The sequence below is a fragment of the Crocodylus porosus genome, unplaced genomic scaffold (genome assembly GCF_001723895.1).
Source record: "Crocodylus porosus isolate Cpor-Errol unplaced genomic scaffold, CroPor_comp1, whole genome shotgun sequence".
Taxonomy (NCBI): Eukaryota; Metazoa; Chordata; order Crocodylia; family Crocodylidae; genus Crocodylus; species Crocodylus porosus.
Genome location: NW_017728920.1, coordinates 10,135,835 through 10,155,519, shown reverse-complemented (window position 1 = coordinate 10,155,519; position 19,685 = coordinate 10,135,835). Strand labels below are relative to the sequence as shown.

General features: G+C 40.7%; 1 protein-coding gene across 1 annotated transcript in view; it reads right to left on the bottom strand.

The window, feature by feature from the left end:
- IPMK (inositol polyphosphate multikinase) overlaps window positions 1-19,685 on the bottom strand; it is a gene marked incomplete at its 5' end in the record, with an annotated part of 58,825 nt that overhangs the window by 36,024 nt on the left and 3,116 nt on the right. Inside the window, one exon of the mRNA XM_019538587.1 lies at window positions 13,002-13,087. Within this exon, the coding sequence (XP_019394132.1) occupies window positions 13,002-13,087 (86 nt within the window). The remainder of the gene's footprint in view (window positions 1-13,001; window positions 13,088-19,685) is intronic.

Genomic DNA, 19,685 nt, shown 5'->3' with positions numbered 1-19,685 from the left:
AAAATTAGTAGCCCTTCACAGGATTTGCAGCCTCAAGCAAGTTCCAGAGGCTCAAAAGGGCACAACAAACCCTGACCTATCGTTCAAATAGTCACAAATTCCTGGAAGACCAATTTAGGCTGGACATAAAGGAAAAACTTCTTTACCCGAGTCCCCAGGGCCTGAAATAGACTCCTCCCCGCAATCCCGAGGTGGTGCAACCTACTCGGAATACTTTCAAGAAACATTTGGATGCCTATCTTGCTAGAATCATTTGACCCCAGGTGATCTCCTGCAACTTGGGCAGGGCGCTGGACTCTCCTTTCTAGTCCTAATGTCTATGAAATCAAAGAAGTTACATTGTAAGTCTTCAGCATAGCAAGAGGAAGGAAAAAGGGAATCCATCAGGGACACAGAGCAACAGCGCTGAGGACAGGATCTTCTCTGTGCAGCTGGGTTTTTAAATGCTCACCAAAACTGGTCTCACAATAAGTAATGGAGCGATTCCCAAAGAGTGTGCCACTAGTGTGCCATAGGAGCAGCAGAACTGTGTCATAAAAAAAAAAAAAAATGCATTGGTCACAACATACTGACCAACACAACAAAGCTGACAAAATCTTGGAGTGCAAAGTCCTTAGTTTGCGAAAATCCCCCACTGCCACCATTTAAAAAGATTAACCAAAAAAGCCTTTGTTCATATTATTCATTTCAATAGCACTTGTTAAAGTGGCCAAGACAATATGAATACCAATGCTATAAGCTTATTTTATTATGTTTATAGCTCTTCAATTACTTTGTGACAAAAAACTGTCATGACTTTGCAGTTCTTAGCTTTTTAGGGATTTTTCTAGAAAGAAAGGCTAAGTATGAAATACCAGACAACTTTCAGTGGTTGGTATCCCTTCACAAGAGTTACAACTGACCACACAAAAACTGTTCTCTAGCACATTTGAGCAAGTAAACAGCATTCCAGTTTCTACAGAATAAGTAGTAAACATCAAATAGCAGCAGACTTTTTTTATTTTAATAATTTACACAATGGAGCCCCGAGAATTAGAATTTTAAAATTCTACAATGAACTATAAATCTAGGTCACTCTCTAGCCTCTCAATAGTTTTGGGTTTTTTTCATGTCCACCAAATTACTTGTTCTCCAAACCATTTCTCTCTTCCTGAACTTTATGCCTTATTCAGAGTCTGCAGGAGAGGAAGACAACTGTTATTTTGATGGAATAAAAAAAATAAGAATGGTAATAACATTAAGAAGCTTCTTGATCAGAGCCTGAAGCAAGGTATAAAGAAGGGCAACTAGATTCAGCTACACGGCCACAATGGATGCAGTTAATAATAAAAATCTAGTTTGCCATTTCTTTTGGCAAACCAAAGAGGAAGGAGGATGGGGGGCAAAAGGGAGGAAGAAATTAACTACAGATCTATTTAACACACCAAATTCAAACTCAGTTCTAGCTACAGAAGCTAACAAATCAGACACAAAACATTAATCACAAGCACTAGGTTACTTTCACTGTGGAAAATTTAATATAGCATGTAGTGCATTTTTTTAAAACATGCATTAAATATATTTTGTGGTTACCTATAATAAAATGTTTTTACACAGTGGAAACCACAGTTTTGTTGGGGTTTTTATTTGGGGGGGTTGAAAAAAAAGATTATTATTAATAATTATAAGCCATGCTCTTCCAAATCACTTACCAAATGTTCACCACAGCATTTCTATTAAATATAAATTTAATAAACTTCTGCGTTACCTAAACTATAATATACTTTTGAGTCGTAGCAGCTTATTTAGACAATATAACACTGTATCATCTGTAGTTAATTAAGCTATAATTACACGTGGGATAGTCTAGTTCAACTAGAACAGTAGTCCATATGTAGGCATAATACAATCCAAGTTATATTTGCATAGGTAATCTTCCATTAAAATATCTAATTTGCCTGAGTTTCCACTTCTTATTACCAAAATAAAATTTGCCACATTTCTAAGACTAAACAAAGTTTACTCTTTTGAAGGAAAGTCATATTTTCTCATATACCACACCCCCACAAATAAGATGGGCACTTTGTTTTTGGAAAGTAGGGGAAAAATATATTTCAGAATCATTGTGGAGCGAACGCACTTGCCCTCAGCCGACCCAGGCACTCTTCAATTAAAAGCTAGTGTTAACACTCCTCTCACAGCTGCTGATGAATTGGTAGCACCTTTTAGCTGAGCAACCAAAATACTACCACACAAAGATGTAGTGCATATTCCCATCTATGTTTCTTTATGCCACTTGTATATTTTTCAAACTAGGTTTGCAGCTTTGTTAAAAATTTTCTCCTCCCTAACAGTGCATGGAGAGCCACCTAAAACATGCTGGTCTACTTTTTACATGCAACCCAGGTTACCACTTTGAATGGGCAAGCTAATGCAATTTGCTGATCTTAGCCTGTTTTACCCTTTCAACAGCATTCTTCCTCCTATTTTGAACTGCATTACCAGGTTCTGATGTACAAGCAGATCTCACTGCTTCCCCCTCCCCACAATAGAAAAGAACAGATGACACTTCAGGGTATCAAGCCACATATATGAGGGCAGGAAGAAAAAAAGCTTAAGCCAATGATCCTGAAAAGACCCAGAATATGGTCTTCAGAAGTCTCTTCATTCTGTTTACTGAAACTAATTCTACAAGATCTAGTTTCACAACATTACTTGATGACATTGTAAAGGAACAAAAATATTTCAGTACCCAGCAGCAGACTAGCCATTACCCTTTTTTTCCAGTAAAATCTAATTTAAATCAAGACATGTATTTTGTAAACCTGTGTTAACAAAATACCCTAATTCAGGGGTGCCCAGCCCACAGGCAAGGGATCAGATCCAGCTCCTGGTGCTCCCCCTGGGTACAGAAATTTGGCAGTGGGGAACACTAGCACTGCTCCTCTGCTGTCAAACTTCTGGACCAGTGGCAAGCTGACTCTGGTTCCCAATCCCAGTGCACAATTCCAGGCAGGGCCAGCACTGGGCCCCAGGGCTCAATCCCAACACAGGGGGCTAGCACTGTGCTCCAGGGCTCAATCCCAATACATGGAGTCAGTAAAGGGTGGCGCTGGTTTCCAGGTCCCAATCCCAGCACACAGGGACAGGAAAAAGGCAGCACTGGGAACCAGGGCCCAATCCTGGTACTCTGGCAGGAAGAGGGCCGTACCAGACCCCAGGTGCCACTCCTGGCACATAGGGGCAAGCCCCACAAGGTCTGATACTGGTATGCAGGCCTCAAATCAGGCCCACAGACTGGTCCCAAGCCACTCACCTGGCCCACAATGCCAAAAAGCTTGAGTACCACTGCTCTAATTCATCCTGCAGCAAAAGATTGCTTTTCTGCCTAATTTAATTTTGTGCCACCAGCCAATAACAGTTTACGCAACACAAGCTGCCTTATCACATTTTGCCTTATGTAGGCTGAAAGACAGACATGTAACAGCTACCCTGCAAGGTTTGTATATCAGAAAGCTAGAACATCTTTAAAGGGCTGACTGATTCATGCCATGCAGAAGAGTGGGAAAGCATCAGAATTGTTTTCAGTCAATGGAAGTCACAAAATACTTATTAAAATGTGAAGTAGTAAGACAAAAGAAAGAAAGAAATCGATTAGAAGCAAAATGAGCTGCTACCTCAGAAGAATCTTGAAGGAAATAAAACATACGGTGGAAGAACACAATCACCAGGAACACCGTCTAGCATTCTCTCCACACCTAACTTCTGTGGAGTTACAGGAACACAGAAAATTCATGCAATTCACATTCTGTGCCAAAAGAAACTGCCAACAGACAGGCAGTGCATTAGACCAACATTACTGAGGCTTCAAAGTTCAGTACTGTAAAAGTTAAAAAACTATATGGCAACAGTGGTGATGGTGATGTATGCCCAACCTGTATAATAATTGAGGCAGGTTCTTCTGATAAAATAATAAGTTTATTAGAATCACAGAAAATGAGGGTTGGAAGGGACCTCAGGAGGTCATCTAATTGTTGGCCCCTGCGCAACGTAGGACCATCCCTAAAGATATCATCCCAGACAATCCCAACCAAGTTATGATAAGATATACTCAAAAGAGAGAGATTTAACATTACATGGACAACAGTGAAACTGTAATTACTTAAGCTCTCAGGTCAAGCAGTTGAAAAGTGGGCAATGTTATTTAAAATGAAGAGGGTGTTGTGCTCTAACATCCTAGATTTGTTCTGGAATCACTTAAAAAAAATTAACAATCAGAATTTGATTAGCTGAAATTTTAACAGCTTACTTACATGAACATTGTGTGTCAAAAGCTGTCAGTACTGCAAAGACTGTTACTACTTAACTGCAGGATTATAATTAGCCAGCAGCAGGAGAAACCTGTTTTCCGTGAAAGAGTTAGGCTACAGAATTAACCTTTCTCCAATCCTGGAACTGAGGGAATTCATACAGCCATACGCTGAACCTGGGTCCTCAGATTTAGAAGAGACTCTTGCCTGACAGAGCTAAAGAGAAAATGCCAAATCCCATTCTCTTCTCTCCCTCAAATACTCATGGAAGCTCCAAAATATTCTAAGTACAGTATACCAAGCTGTGGCTTCAGCAGCAGCAGGAGCCCAATCTCAGAAAGGTCAGCAACTTCAACACATTGCCAAGAGTGAGAGAAAGAAAATCTTAACATGAGAGAACATAAAATAATATTCTCTTAATATTTTGTAAGGCAAAAGATAAAAAAAGGCTCCTCTGTAGCCTACAGCAACTATTAGGAAGCAGGAGGTGTAATATTTTTTCCAAGACATTTTGTTATAAGAACTCTTCTCAACATAAATTTTTAGGCAACGTAGACATAAGGATAGACAAAACCTCAGTATGCTAAATAACTGAATAGTAGTATTTTATAGTTCAAATTATAGTAGTAGAAGTAGTAGTTTGATAATCAGAAACACACACAAAAAAAAAAAAAAATCAAATGGGGGAAAGAAGTGCCATATGGCAAACTTTATAACATACTGCAAAAGTTTTTTTTGGTTTTTTTTAAAGGCTTAAATATATTACATTGCAGAATATGCTACAGCTATAACTCAGTCTTGCAGGAAGATTTACATAGGCAAGCAGCAACAACAGCTGGTATAAAAACATTTCTTTCCCAAACCTAACATTACCGATCTAGGGGCCCATCCTGATGTACTATCAGTTGGCATGTGCGGCAGTCAGGTTCAGACTGAAGCAGTGAACCAGTCATAAAACAAGTTACTTTTCAGCAAGTTTTAACAGTTTATGGAAGCACATATGTAGGGACCTACTGTATTCACAGCGGAAGTAGACTGCACAGCAGCTCCTTTAATCTTGCATGTTTCCCTGCATGCATCCCCACTGATGATTAGTGGAGAACCCTGACGCTCCCCCTGACCAGCACAGAAGCCAAAACAGTGGTTTTAAACATGATGCTATTTTTGCCTCCCCACCAGTCAGCAGCAGAACAGCAGAGCCTTTTGTGGCCCCTCAGCCAATCAGTGGCAGGAGGCAAAAACGACGCCATATTTAAAACTGCAGTTTTCTCCTTGCCACTGACCAGAAGCGAGCCACAAGCAGGGCCCCTCTGATCAGCTGCGGGGCAGGGGGGAGAGAGCGACAAAGGGATGGACCTGCAAGATTAAAGGAGCCCCAGTGCACCATACTGCCACACTTGTGTCCCTACACATCTATATATGATGAAACTACAGTATCCCACAAAATTTGTAAGAGCTTCTGCTAGTGGCTACCAGGTGATTTCTGCTCTTAGTGTAGACAAGACCAAAGAAAGATACTTAGGAGGCCACTTACTTATAGAAAGATGGACACTTTAAAAACACTACTATTGTCCCCATCTCTCTCTTGTATTTCCCTCCCCTCCAAAACTAGCCCAAACAGAAAGTTTCCCTCTTGCTTTGCAGAAATTTTCTACAAGTTTTCCCACTGTCTCCAATTACATGTAGACTGCAAAATTAAAGCGACCAAAATGCTCTGACATATAACAGTGCTTTTAAAAGGAAGGTCCTGCTGGAGATCTATTTTTCTTCAGTCTCTGCATATGAATTAGGAAAAAATACAAATTGTGCTGTGATCATAAGAAAATCTGAAGTCTTTTAAACAGGAAAAATAAACTGGCTAAAAACTAAGTATTTTTTACTTAGCCTTTAGCTAGTACGTTAAAATATGTAAGTAAGTAAGTAACTTCAGTCAGTATCTCAGGAGCATGTAGTTAAAGTGGAGGAGAGTCTAAGAAACACACACACACACACACACACACACACCCCCGCCTGCAGGTATGAGCCACAGATTCACAGAATAAGACAAAGGAGAAAAGAATATTTTAAAGTGCTGTACACACCCTTTTTTGGTTTTTTACAAGATACCTACTTAAATAACATACAATGTGAGAGACTGATGTTCATCTATATAGTTCCACTGCATTTTAGAGAGGGTAGTTTCTGAGTTACATTTTTTCCTATTATAGTTTTTTTTTTCCCCCTTCCCTAAAAGGAGGAAATTGCAGCTACTTATTTCTCATTACCTGACAATCATCACATTTTTGTAGGATAAAGCTAATAGAGTTTTCTTAATGAAATAAAATTACATAGAAATTCAGTCATCAGATAAACCAAAAAATTTTATTTACTAGGCATTGCTGGACTGAAATTGTACTCCACCTAAAATATGGAAGCATATTAAAGCTGTTGACCTCTCTGAGACTGAGCTCATGCTGAAGCCCCAGTTTTGTATACTGGAAGGAGTTCCTTGACCTAAGATACTAGCCGCATTCTACTTTTAACACCCCAGGGAATTATGCATAGAAAAATTCAAAATTATACAAAATTAATTACTTTTATATTCTTACAAATTAAACTAAATAAAGCACTATTTAAACCTTCTTTAGAAATATATGCAGATACTTGTGCATGGGAGGGGTGTGGGGGCAGTATGCACGTGTGGGAAATTTGTGGGGAGAAGCGTGTGGTGGTTTGTGAAGGGCTGGGGTGGGGTACAGTTTGTTGGCAGGCGGGTTCCCCCATGCACAGCCCCCCCTTCCCCCCCGGCCCCACCCCACACACAGCCCCCACAGCCACACCCCCTTCCCTACCACGCACACAGACCTGACACCATGCCCCTCCACCAGTGGCCGCAGCAGCAGGCCCTCGGGCACTCCTGGCTACAACAAGCAGAGGCTCCTGGCAGTGCACAGCTCCAGCAAATCCCAGGGGCTGAACATGGCAGTACGGAGCCAGGCCAGCCCAGCCTGCTGGCACGCACCTTCAGGCCAGAACAGAGTGGCTCCATGACAGCACATGGGGCTCATATCACTGTAGGTGGAACCACGTGCAGCCCCTGGGATTCACCAGAGCTGTACACCAATGGGGACTCTGCCTGCCCCCTCCAGGAGCACCCCAAAGGCCTGCTGCCTATTCCTAATGCTGCCAGCAGTGGAAGCTGTATACCATGGGATATGGAGCATGTGGCACACCCACTGCAAAACGCCACACATCCCCATGTCCACACCGACCTCCTGCAGGCAGGAGTCCCCTTCTCACTTACAAGCTACACCATTGGGAATTCAGTGATATTATGCAATTATGCGCAGTCATGCCTTTTATGCACAAAATTATGTGGGTGCATAATTGCATAATCTCCTGGGACACAACTTTTTGCTTAAAGACTTAGAATCTAGGAAACATGCTTTTCCTTGTCAATTAGCACTTCTAGGGCTTCCCTTACCAAAACTGATCACAAACCTAGAATCTAGACACGAACAGATTTTCCTGAATATCTAGCTACTCTTTCAAGTCTTAGTTAACCTCGGCTTCTGTCCACAACACTTACGAGCTTTGGAAACTGCTGTAAAACTAACACTTGTGGTAACTTAGATAAACAGGACATGGCTACGTGACTTAGATAAACAGGATCTCTCTCTTTAATTTGTCATTACTTTTGTCCACAAGCTTCTTTGACATAGTACTAAAAAACAAGCAGAGAAACAGATTGTAGGGTGGAAGTTAGAACCTCAGAAATTTCTCTTCAAAATAAAAATAAAGATTTTCTTTTTTATTCCCTGGATCAATGGAAAAACTCACTATCCAAGAGGATAATTTTGGTCATAAATAGTGATAGCACACCTTTATCAGTTATTACAACTTGTATATTAGAGTTCATACCTTACTACTGCATCATTCTTTAAAGGCCCCCTTTGTTCAGCCTCCAACTCTCACCAAAGAACTACTAAAGCTGGATTCTATCCTTCATAATCCTACCTAATGACATAAATATCAATATTTTCTAGAGGTTTTACAATGATTAAGTCTACGTTACTCCCACTTGAGCCATTTCTATTTCACTAATTTCTATTTTAGTAGTGTTATAACATCAAATATAAAGTTATACAAACATATAAATATTGTTTTCAATTGCATCATTGCATGCCTCATTTAGCAGCCATCTTTATTCAAAACAATTACAAAATATAAGACATTTCTTTTTGAGACTTAACTAAGAATCTTTAATTAACACACACAAAACCCTCAAGACTCAAAAATAGTTGTTAGAAATCTACAGACTGGGTAGTAAACTTTTTAAGAAGTCTCTCCACCTTCCCGAGTTTCTGGATTCTGCCATTTGAAAACGTATAGAACACAAATATTTCAATACAAAAGCTTTCATTTTTCATAAAATCCATGTTACCTTCTATAAAAAGGATGGAGGATGGGATTCACCTCCAAAGAAGAACATTCTGCACTGGTCTGGTCCTGCAGGGAACAAAGCAGGAAAGCCAAGACTGCAACTGAACTCCAAATAGCATCAAGCATCAAGGACAATAAAAAGTCCTTTTTCAGATATGTGAGGAACTGGAGGAAAAGCAAGGGCAACATTGGACCCCTGCTGAACCAGATGGGACAACTGACAACTTGCGCCCAGGAAAAAGCCAACATATTAAATGAGTACTTTGCATCGGTCTTTCATCAGTCCAATGGATGGCCATGCCCACTACAGGACAGGCAGGTCCAGATGAGGGAGATCCCCTGCCCTCCATTAATGCTGACCTTGTGAAGGAACACCTTGAGAGGCTGGATACCTTGAAGTCAGCTGGCCCTGACAATCTACACTCCAGGATACTCAAGGAGCTGGTAAGCATCACAACCCAAGCCTCTGGCATGGATCCTTGAAACCTCCTGGCACTCTGGTATAGTGCCCAAAGACCGGAAGAAGGCCAGTGTGGTGCCTATCTTCAAGAAAGGGAGGAAAGGGGATCCGGCAAACTACAGGCCCATCAGCCTGACTTCTAGTCCAGAGAAGATCTTAGAAAAGTTTATTAAAGAGGCCATCCTTAATGGACTGGCCAATGCCAACATCCTGAGGGATAGCCAGCATGGGTTTGTTGTGGGTAGGTCTTGACTGACCAATCTCATTTCCTTTTACAACCTGGTGACCTATCACCTGGACAAGGGAGAAGAGATGATGTCATGTATCCTGACGTCAAAAAAAGCCTTTGATCTGGTATCCCATGATCACCTCTTGGCAAAACTGGCCAATTGTGGCCTTGGGTCCACCACGATCCACTGGCTGGAAAACTGCCTCCGTGGTCAGACCCAGAGGGTTGTAATTGATGGAAGTCAATCGTCATGGTGTCCTGTGACCAGAAGGCTCTGTCCTTGACCCATACTGTTCAACACCTTCATTAATAAGGTGGACATTGGAGTCAGAAGCGGACTGGCCAAGTTCGCCAATGACACCAAACTTTGGGGCAAAGCATCCACACCAGAAGACAGGTAGGTGATCCAGGCTGACCCGGACAGGCTCAGCAAATAGGCAGATGAGAACTGGATGGTGTTCAACACTGAAAAATGCAAGGTTCTCCACCATGGGAAGAAAAACCTGCAGCATCCTTATAGGCTTGGCAGTGCTACACTGGCTAGCACTACAGATGAAAGGGACTTGGGTGTCATCATTGACCACAAAATGAACATGAGCCTGCATTGTGATGCTGCAGCTAGTAAAGCGACCAAAACGCTGGCTTGCATCTATAGATGCTCCTCAAGCAAATCCTGGGATGTCTTTCTCCCCTTGTACTTGGCCTTGGTAAGGCCACAGCTAGAGTACTACGTCCAGTTTTGGGCTCCACAATTCAAAAAGGATGAGAAGCTTGTGAGTCCAGAGAAGAGCCACGCACATGACAACAGGCTAAGAACCATGGGGCTCTTTAGCCTGGAGGAACACAGGCTCAGGGGTGATCTAATGGCTACCTATAAGTTTATCAGGGATGACCACCAGTTTCTGGGGGAACATTTGTTCACCAGAGCGCCCCAAGGGGTGACGAGGTTGAACAGTCATAAAATACTGCAAGACTGTTTCAGGCTAGACATAAGGAAGAATTTCTTTACTGTCTGAGCCCCCAAGGTCTGGAACAGCCTGCCATCGGAGGTGGTTCAAGCACCTACATTGAACACCTTCAAGAGTAAATTGGATGCTTATCTTGCTGGGATCCTAGGACCCCGGCTGACTTCCTGCCTTTCAGGAGGGGGGCTGGACTTGATGATCTTCCGAGGTCCCTTCCAGCCCTAATGTCTATGAAATACAGCATGCTCAGGATTCTGATCCATGTGACAGGAATATGACACTTCAATATATTCTACTAGAAATATTTGATGCTACATAGTCACATAAAAGCCTATTTTGTACACAGACATATATTACCATAAAGTTCTATAATATACTTTATATGACAAGTAAATATTCAACATAAATAGTGTAGGTCTGAGTAACGAAGGTGGAATCTGACAGTTCAAATAACTTTTAAAATCTACAGCACAGTTGGGGGTTGCATGCATACATATGCATGTGCACATCCACATTGTAAACAAAAAAGATCCAGAGGGTTAAGAGAGATGGAGGGTTATGCTACAGAAAATAATAAAACGATGCAGAAAAGGCCATTAAAATCGCTATTTGTTTTTTATTTTCCCTAAATGTTCCCATATTCTTGTATTAAGGGAGGGAACACCAAGCTTAACAAAATGAAAAGGAAATGCAATTCTTAAACACACAAAAAACCACACACACACACAATGAATAGTAAAAGCCCTTAGAGCAACATGTCGTAAGACAAAAGACAAAAAGCTAACTGGATTTTTAAAGGATGTTTATCAAAACAATGAGTAGCCACGGCTGTTCTTTTATTTTTCTTTTTAGGATTAAGGACATAGCAAGTCTCCTGCTTTGGAACAAAACCTACTAACTAACAAGGTTATTGTTATTCCATGATCTAGGCTCTCTTTCATCTTCCTCTGAAGCTTTTCAGTACTAAGTCCTAAGAAACACAGGCCCACCCCTAAGGTAGACAAACCACCGTTTAACTGCCATATATAGTTTTCTACATTCCCAGATCCTAATTTACACTAATCCGTTAAAAGGGCTGGGACATCTTAAGGTAGACGGAATATGGGCCCCATAGGAAAAAACTCCACTAACTAACAAGCCTTGACTAAACATAAACCACATAGCGTCTTAAATTTTGTTTATCTGATTTAATCAATAAAGCAAACTCAAGAATGACAAAAGGTTTGGACTATATACAAAGTGCATTAAACTCTTGTCTTGAAAAAATATAATAAAAAAGTTGTAACAAGTACACAGAAATTGTGGGAAGAAAATGCTGTAAAATTCTCAATAAACTGAGAGTTTCACATACACGAAGAGAGTGTTGCTGGCTTGCTTTTAGTTAAAAGATATAGTGGGATGGGATTGGTGGGAATTGCTTTGTGGGGGGGAGGAGTTATTTGTCTGTTTGGGGTTTTTTAAGCATAACAGAGAAGGAAGCAGAACTCTTTATAGTGAGCCACAACTGGCAGGATAGGCAATATGCACGATATGCATTTTTGCAATACTACATTCTATAAAAAAAAAAGTAAGGGAGACTAGGAAGGAATAAGAAGTTGGCAGTACACATAGTGGCTTTGCAGTCAGAAAAGTCAATGCTTTCTTTAAGGGAAAAAACATTATATAGAGAATTGACTAAACCCTTACTATTGTTTATGGAGCAAGAGAGCTCAGAGTCTTACTTAGAGACTAGATCAAGCATTCAAAGAACAGATATCAACAGCAACAAGATCTAAACAACATAAAAGTCTTCTCACACAACACTGCCATTACAACAGGGGTTGTCAACCAGGGCTATGCATACCCCCAGGGGTACTTAAAAAGGTCTTCAGGGATACACGGTGGGGGCGGGGACAGGGATGAAGCACACCCTGGAATGCCATGGTGGATCACCCCACCACGTTCACCTCTTACCAAGGGGGGGGAAAGGGGCACACCAGGTGCTGCCAGCCCCATGCAGCACACTACGGTGCCTTCCCATCCCCCACTTCAACTCACTCTCCCGATTGAGACCCTCACAGTGGCCCAGTGGCCAATGGGGGGGGGGGAGGGAAGAAGGGAGGAGTGTGTTTCTATGCCTGCTCCCAGGAGCAGGGCTGTGGGGGGAAGGAAGAGGGAGCAAGGGCAGCACTGGCCCTCTGTGGGCCGCATAGGTGCTGCCTGGCCCAACGGTAAGGTAGCATGTGGTGGCTGCCACCACTCTATGCCACTTTCCCATGGCCAGTTGTACATGCAGCTCCATGGGCTGCTGACAGGAGGCCTGCGATTGGCCAGGCGCAAGGCCCATCAGCAGCCCCGAAGCCACACACGCAGCCAGCCACAGAAAAAGTGGGGTGTGGTGGTAATGAGTGTCAGTGGGGCCACAGAATGTGGGCACCACCCCTATATCTCCCCCACATCCAAAAAGGTTGAATACCCCTGCATTACAACATCATTCAATCTTGACACTTAAGCAGAATTTGAAAATTAGCCTCACATGTGAATAAACTGTGCCCTGCTTGCCTGTTGTATCACTTAAACTTTCCTCTTAGTAAGGGCCAGGGAACCTTTTAAGTCAGAAATATAATTCAACCTTCATTAAAAAGCAGGATTCTTACCTTGTTGTAAAACTCCTGTTCTCTGGGACCCCGAGGTGGTGGCTGCAATTGCTTCAAGACTGTGCCATCTGGATGCTGCAGAATACCTAGAAAACAAACAGGTTGTTCTAAACTTAATTCTAAAAAAAGATACAACTTATATTTTTTAAAGCTAGGAAGTATTATACTAGAGGTAGTCCAACTCCTCAATTCAATTTCTCCTGCAACTCTTTGTACAGAGGCATGGAAATAGACAAATACCACAGCAAACCCTCTATATCAGGGGCGGGCAATTATTTCAGCAGGAGAGCCACTTAACAAGTTCTGGTGAGTTGTCAAGAGCCACACACATAAAATTTTTAGAAGATATCTTTTTAACCAATTACAGATTTAAAAAAAACAAGTCATATACTAAAACAATCAAACATCTACTGTAACATATTTTAGTTTTATTTCAAAAAATATTTTTACTCCATTTTTAAGTACTGTATATAGAGGCAATTGCATAATAGCTCAAAATAAAATCTTACTCTTGAAAATTGTGTGAGGGGGATGAGAGGGGAATGCATGTGTGTGGGGGAACTGTTTTCACACTAAGCCTCAAGAGCCAGCCAGGGATAAGGAGGCACATCTGGTTCATGGCTGCCTCTGTAGCACTCTTCACAGGACTGAGCCCCATCTGCTCCCTCCTAGGGCAGCCTGTGCCTGCCAGTCCCAGCCCCAGCCAGTTCACATAGCTCCCCCATCCGCAGTTGGGAGATGGTAGAAGGTGACCTGGAGCACCACGGGGGCAGCCACAGGCTGGATCCAATCAATTAGTGAGCCGGAGTTAGCCCACAGGCCATATTTTGCCCACCCTTGCTTTAAGCAGATACTGGCAGGCATAAGTGGATATCTCATAGAAAAATATATTAGGTTATACAAATTGCCTCAACTTTGCAGCAGTGGACGTATCAGTTTTCCCTCACTTCAAACACGTGCTATTTCACATAACCATGAGAACACAGTCATTGACAGTCCCTGAATACAAGGATGACTGTTTTCCAGTAGAGTCACTGGTGAATCCAGAGATGATCAAAGAGGCCAAGCTGAGATCCATATGTTCAACTGCAGACAGAAAATAGTTCCAGGAGGAACAAGTGCATCCTGAAGATATCAGTTCACACCTTTGCCTCTCTCATCTATCCACCTCCATGAGGTGAATTTCCACGAAATGTGTGCTGCTTTGTTGTACATCATGATGCCACTGGGGAGAACAGAACAATAGGAAAAAGAACAGGGCAAAGAGATCCAGTCTGGTTTTTATGATTGAAGTATCAGAAAAGGGTGCCATAGGGCTGCCATCTTTATAGAGCAAAGATCAATAGCTGTTGGGCTCATGAGGAGGTGTTGAGTATTATATCCATTTTTCATTTCCTTATTTCTGAAATTTTATTAAGCCTGCCTGTGGTTACAATTGCTACAAACATCATATGGCATATTAGCAGAACTGTGTTTTTTTTAAAGTAAGGCTTAACGGAATGCCAAGAGCACTAGCCCTTCTGGAACTGAACAGGACAAGTTTTATTGTTTCTGCAGAGTTTACACCTCATCCTGTGGCATCTCTGGGGGGGAAATATGAAAACAATAGTAGTTACACACATGGCATGTGCACTGACTCAGGCTTTTGATGGGTTTTCCTACTCAAATTTTCTCACTGAACTAAACGTTTCAAGGTCATGTTTGTTTCTCTCAATTTATGCAGTTCTCTTACAGCGGCATTCTGAAGATGCAATCAAATGGATACATCTTTAAAAGGTCTAAAATGATTAACTAAAGCAGAAACACTCAGCCATCTATATATGATACTATCTTTCCAATATATGGTGAGACCTTTTTGTTTTAATTACAGCCTTCAAATTATTTTCCAGATTAAAATCACTAATATCCAAATGATACAACAGGCATAACATTGAAGATAAATCACTCTGAGGGGTTGTAAACTCTCTCCAATTTACCTGAATCCCCCAATCTCATGTAAAAACAAAACAGAACAAAGAAAATTAAATCCCAGCCCCCTTCCCAGCTCTCAATAGATCACACTTCAGGAGACAACAGGCTGGTACATTATGTTGGAAAGAAACATCCACATATGTCATTATTTATCCCAGACCTCTCTAAAACTTTATAATGAAATATTTCCTCACACTATTTTCTCCCCCACCATTTCTGTAACAACTAACTTTTTGTTATATTTTTGTCAAGGAGCATTAATGAGCTGTAATTTGAAAAGTGCATTAAAGCACTAACTTAAAGCACTTTAATGAACAAGTGATTACACAAACCAAAGTTATTGGGAGGGTGTTCTTTGTTTGAAGGTGACTAACAAATGTCAATACTGTAAGATGCTACAACCTGCAAAAAGAATTGATCCATCTTAGTATCAACTTCTGGGTTTCAGCAACTCATGCATATTTCAAAACAAGGAAGGGGTTTTGCATAGTTGGTATCATATAATATTCTATTGTAACACTGTTCATTTCTCTCACAGCTTCTCAGCAGCATTGCTGTCAGATAAGCCATTAAAGCTGATCTCAAACAAATTGCTTGTGCAGGCACAGTTTTAAGACTTACTTTGCGGTATAAAAATTCATGCACAATTTCAACTCAATCATTTTACATGCATTTAAATTATTTGGGCAAATAGTCAAAGATTGGAGAAAGGGAAGTCCAAGAAGCCATTCTAAACACTACCTGAAATGGCTGGCTCTCATCCAAGGGCTAAGCCAATATCGCAGTATGCCTTTGAGGAAAATCCTATACCTTGTGCTAAAGAGAAAAGAAACTGAGGAACATCATTCTAATTAAAAGGGAAAAAAAATTACTTCAGGGTAAGAAAGTTCTTGCTAGAACTCATTCATGTCAGACCTTTCAAATGATAGATTCTTTTTCCATGCATAAAAAGGGGAAGGAAAAAAAATCAAAACGAAAAGGGCAGCTAGAATGTGACAACTATCAGATGGGTCAACTGTTGTAGCTACAAAAAAAAAAAATCTATTTCTCAAATAAGTCCCTTCGTGGACTTTTACAGCTTTGTAAAAGTAATACAAGGTTATGAGCCACTGTAAACAATGCTAGTCACAAGCAAGCAATTTCACTGCTATTAAAATAGGTAGCATTCTAGGAAAATTACATTTAAATGCATTTCCTTGAATAGTCTTGGAAGCAAAATAAAGCCACAGAAAAGGCAACTTTTTAAAATAAATATATTTTTTTAATTCTCTGTAAGTTGTTTGTGCATTGAACCACATATTTATGTGACCTATGCAAGGTTGTCAGTTATAAATACCATAAAAGAGTTCAGGTGTCTTGCCAGTCACTTTCCCCATCATTCAAACTGCTGGTCTGAACAGTGTTTTCTAGAATCCTTATTTTTTGTCCATTGTTCTGATAATGACTTGACAACTTGTCTGTAGTAACAGACAAGATACAAAGGACAATTTAGGTCAACCATAAGTTTCGTTAGCTGGTTAAAAATTAGAAAAACATTCTAATGATGTAAGTGACATAACTAAGTCTGAAATCAAGTTACTTCAAAACACTTGTCACTACAGCCTAAATTACTAACAGTTCCCACCTAAACAAATTTTAAAGAATAAGTTAAACAAGTTTCAAGTCATTTCAACATCAGTGTTAAATAATTTAAAAGGTAAAAGTGCCAGGGAAATGCTTCTCCAAGCAAAATCCATGCAATATTGTATCAACCAAGTAAATCCGAACTTGAAAGATAAAATCATTATTAGAGTGGTTTGTGTTGCACTTTGGATTACGACCACAGTAAAATATTACTTGAAGTTTAGCGTAATCTGCTTTTGCTTGAAGTTTACTTGTGGTTTAGATTAGTCACTCCTAACAATACAGGACTCATCTACATATGAAGCCCTATGTACAAAGGTAAAGGGCAGTCTGGAAATCAAAGCCCTGTTTCTCTGACACCTTTTATAAGGATATGATTCCACACCCTCACCTCCCACCATGAATAAATTAAAAAACAAACAAACAAAAAAAAGCTCATCACTTGACAATCATACCAATATAATTGGGGGAAGGAGGGCTAGTTTCGTACAGAATAAAGATCCATGTCTTACTGTGCTTATAATCAAGTGATAAAACTATGCTGCTATCATACTGCTGTATTTTGCCAACAGAAAACACAATGGGGCTGTCTCTTTGCACATGTACCTTCCCAGCATATCGAAACACCTACGACAAGAAAGGTTTTTACTTGATTTTTACATTACTACCGCATAAATATTTTGAACTTAAACATGGCAGAATTACAAACACATCAATTCATCACATTTTCTGAACAGCTGCTTTAGAAATCACCTTTACCCCTTCCCATTTCAAATATCTCAATATGCTTTTACAAAGATAGGCCAAAATTTCTCTCTTAGAGATGAGAAGTAATCTGAATTTGACTGGCATTACACAGAAGATATTACCTACATTTTTCAAAAATTCTTAAGGGAGCTTGATTTTTAAAAAATATTTAGTCACTTGTGAAAATTTTATAATATTTCAAAATTGCTCCTTCCAGACTAAGGAGTATACAAATGTAACAGGATGGATGAAAGACTACTAAGTTTTTGTGTTCTAAGGACAAAACCACTCATAACAATCATTTTATTTTCTGCACAAGAGAGGGAAGGAAGGGCCATTTTCCAACACTTCTTACAGGCCAGTTGTTTCCTCTTTAGGCACAAGCTACATGCTGCAAAGATAACAGAAGAATTGTAGCTCAGCTAGTTTAAATTAAACAAAGATTCTTCTAAACACTCTAAAAGCTATAATGCTTACTCAGATTGCCCCAAAACACAGTATGTCATGAGGGTACAGGGTCAACTTGGTATTCTATAACTGGAGTCATTTGAACATACATTTGTAAGACACCCTCAAAAAGAAAGACACTACAGCTTTTCTAAATGCTGGCAGATTCTACTTTTTGGGGGCATGTGCATAGGAAATCATATAGGGTGCCCGTAAACATGTGGGCACACTGCTCTGACGTGCTGTTGTAGCACGTTGGAGCAGACTCAATTAATTGAGTCTGCTGGAGCATGCTAATTATCACACTCCAGCAGGCCTTACGTCTCGCGTATTCAACATCCCCACACTTCAAAATGGCAGCAGGGTGCTTTAACTAAAGCCGTCCAATGAGGTTTAGTTAAAACGCTCCCATCACCATTTTGACATGCAGGATAGTGAATACACAAGCTGTGGGAAACACTTCATGTCTCCAAGAGTCGCTCTAATTAAGGCATGTTGTCCCTACCCTCACCCTCCCCCCAGCACATGTAAAGATGCTCATAATGACTCTGATAAGCCTCAAGAAAGCTCACTCACTTGACATTTACCTTCACTGCAGTGTGGCATCCTTTCTTCCTTTGGCAAAGCAACACTGACAAGATAATCAACAAAAAGTTAAAGCTCCATAGACAGAGGCAAGCTTATTGCTTAGGATCAGGTATTGCTACCACCTATTGAGGTGGAGTCCCTCCTCTTACCCTGGGTACATATACTAGAATCTGGAAGGGACTGACCCTTTCTTCCCTTCTCATTCATGGTAAATCAGTCCTGAGTGGGGGAGGGAGCTCTCACAGTACCATTTAAATCTGTTACAGGGAAATATAGACTTAAGACAGATGCAGCCCCTCCACTGAGTAAAAGAAGTAGGCAAGGAAGTGACAGCAAGGTGAGAGAAGGAACCCAGCTGATGAAAGGCCACACTGAGGGTGCAGCCTATAGCTCACGCTATACAACTAAAAGCATGAAATGTTCAAGTAAGCTTTTTTCTGCTATACAATGTACAGAAGGACCCTGAGATACAGAGTGCCAAATAACAAAAAGCAATCGTTTATGTGCTAAGGGGTTCTAAAATACTAGTGGCTTAATGGAACAGGAAAAGGAAAGTGAGCCTGAAATGACTGAGAGGAACTATATATTATAGGAGATGGTTTGTAGGCGGGGAGAAAGAGAGAGGTGAGTGAGCTCTTCTTACATGCTTAAAATTGGTGTAGACATCACATAATAAAACTGTCAAGATTTTGGCACACAGACCATGTCTGTGATCTCTCACCAACATTAGTAACTGCATACTCCAAAAAAATTCACTGCACAACTGTAATCCCCATTTCACTCTGACAATGTTCCAGATGGGAAACAGCACTCAGAAATCGTATACTGCCCTATACCTTCACCTATGCAGAGCATCTCAGCTGCAAGCCCACATCAGAACTACAAGCGGCGAGGCGCCTAACTTACTCCTACAAAACTCTATGCTAAAAAAAAAAAAAAAAGAGAGCAGGAAATCCATTAACTTCTGTTAACAACAAAATAAAGCCAGTGAATAGTTCTCATGCCCTGCCACAGAGATGAGTTCAACAAAACTTTTAACTATTTACTTTCTGGTTTTCCTGAATTTGAGTGCATGTCCAGAAACCCTTAACTGTGTTCCCCATCACTCCCAGAACAGGCAATAGCTAAAGGAAATTTTCCACAAGTATTCCAGCTGTATCCTTTGTTAGGTGTTGTACTTGAGAAATCCCTTCACTCTTTGATGCAACTCAAAAGAACTACAATTTTGATCTGACTTAATCTGAGAGGACTATGGCTGTGAAGGGGGGGGGGGGGGGGAGGAATGACCCCTATTACATACAAGCAAAT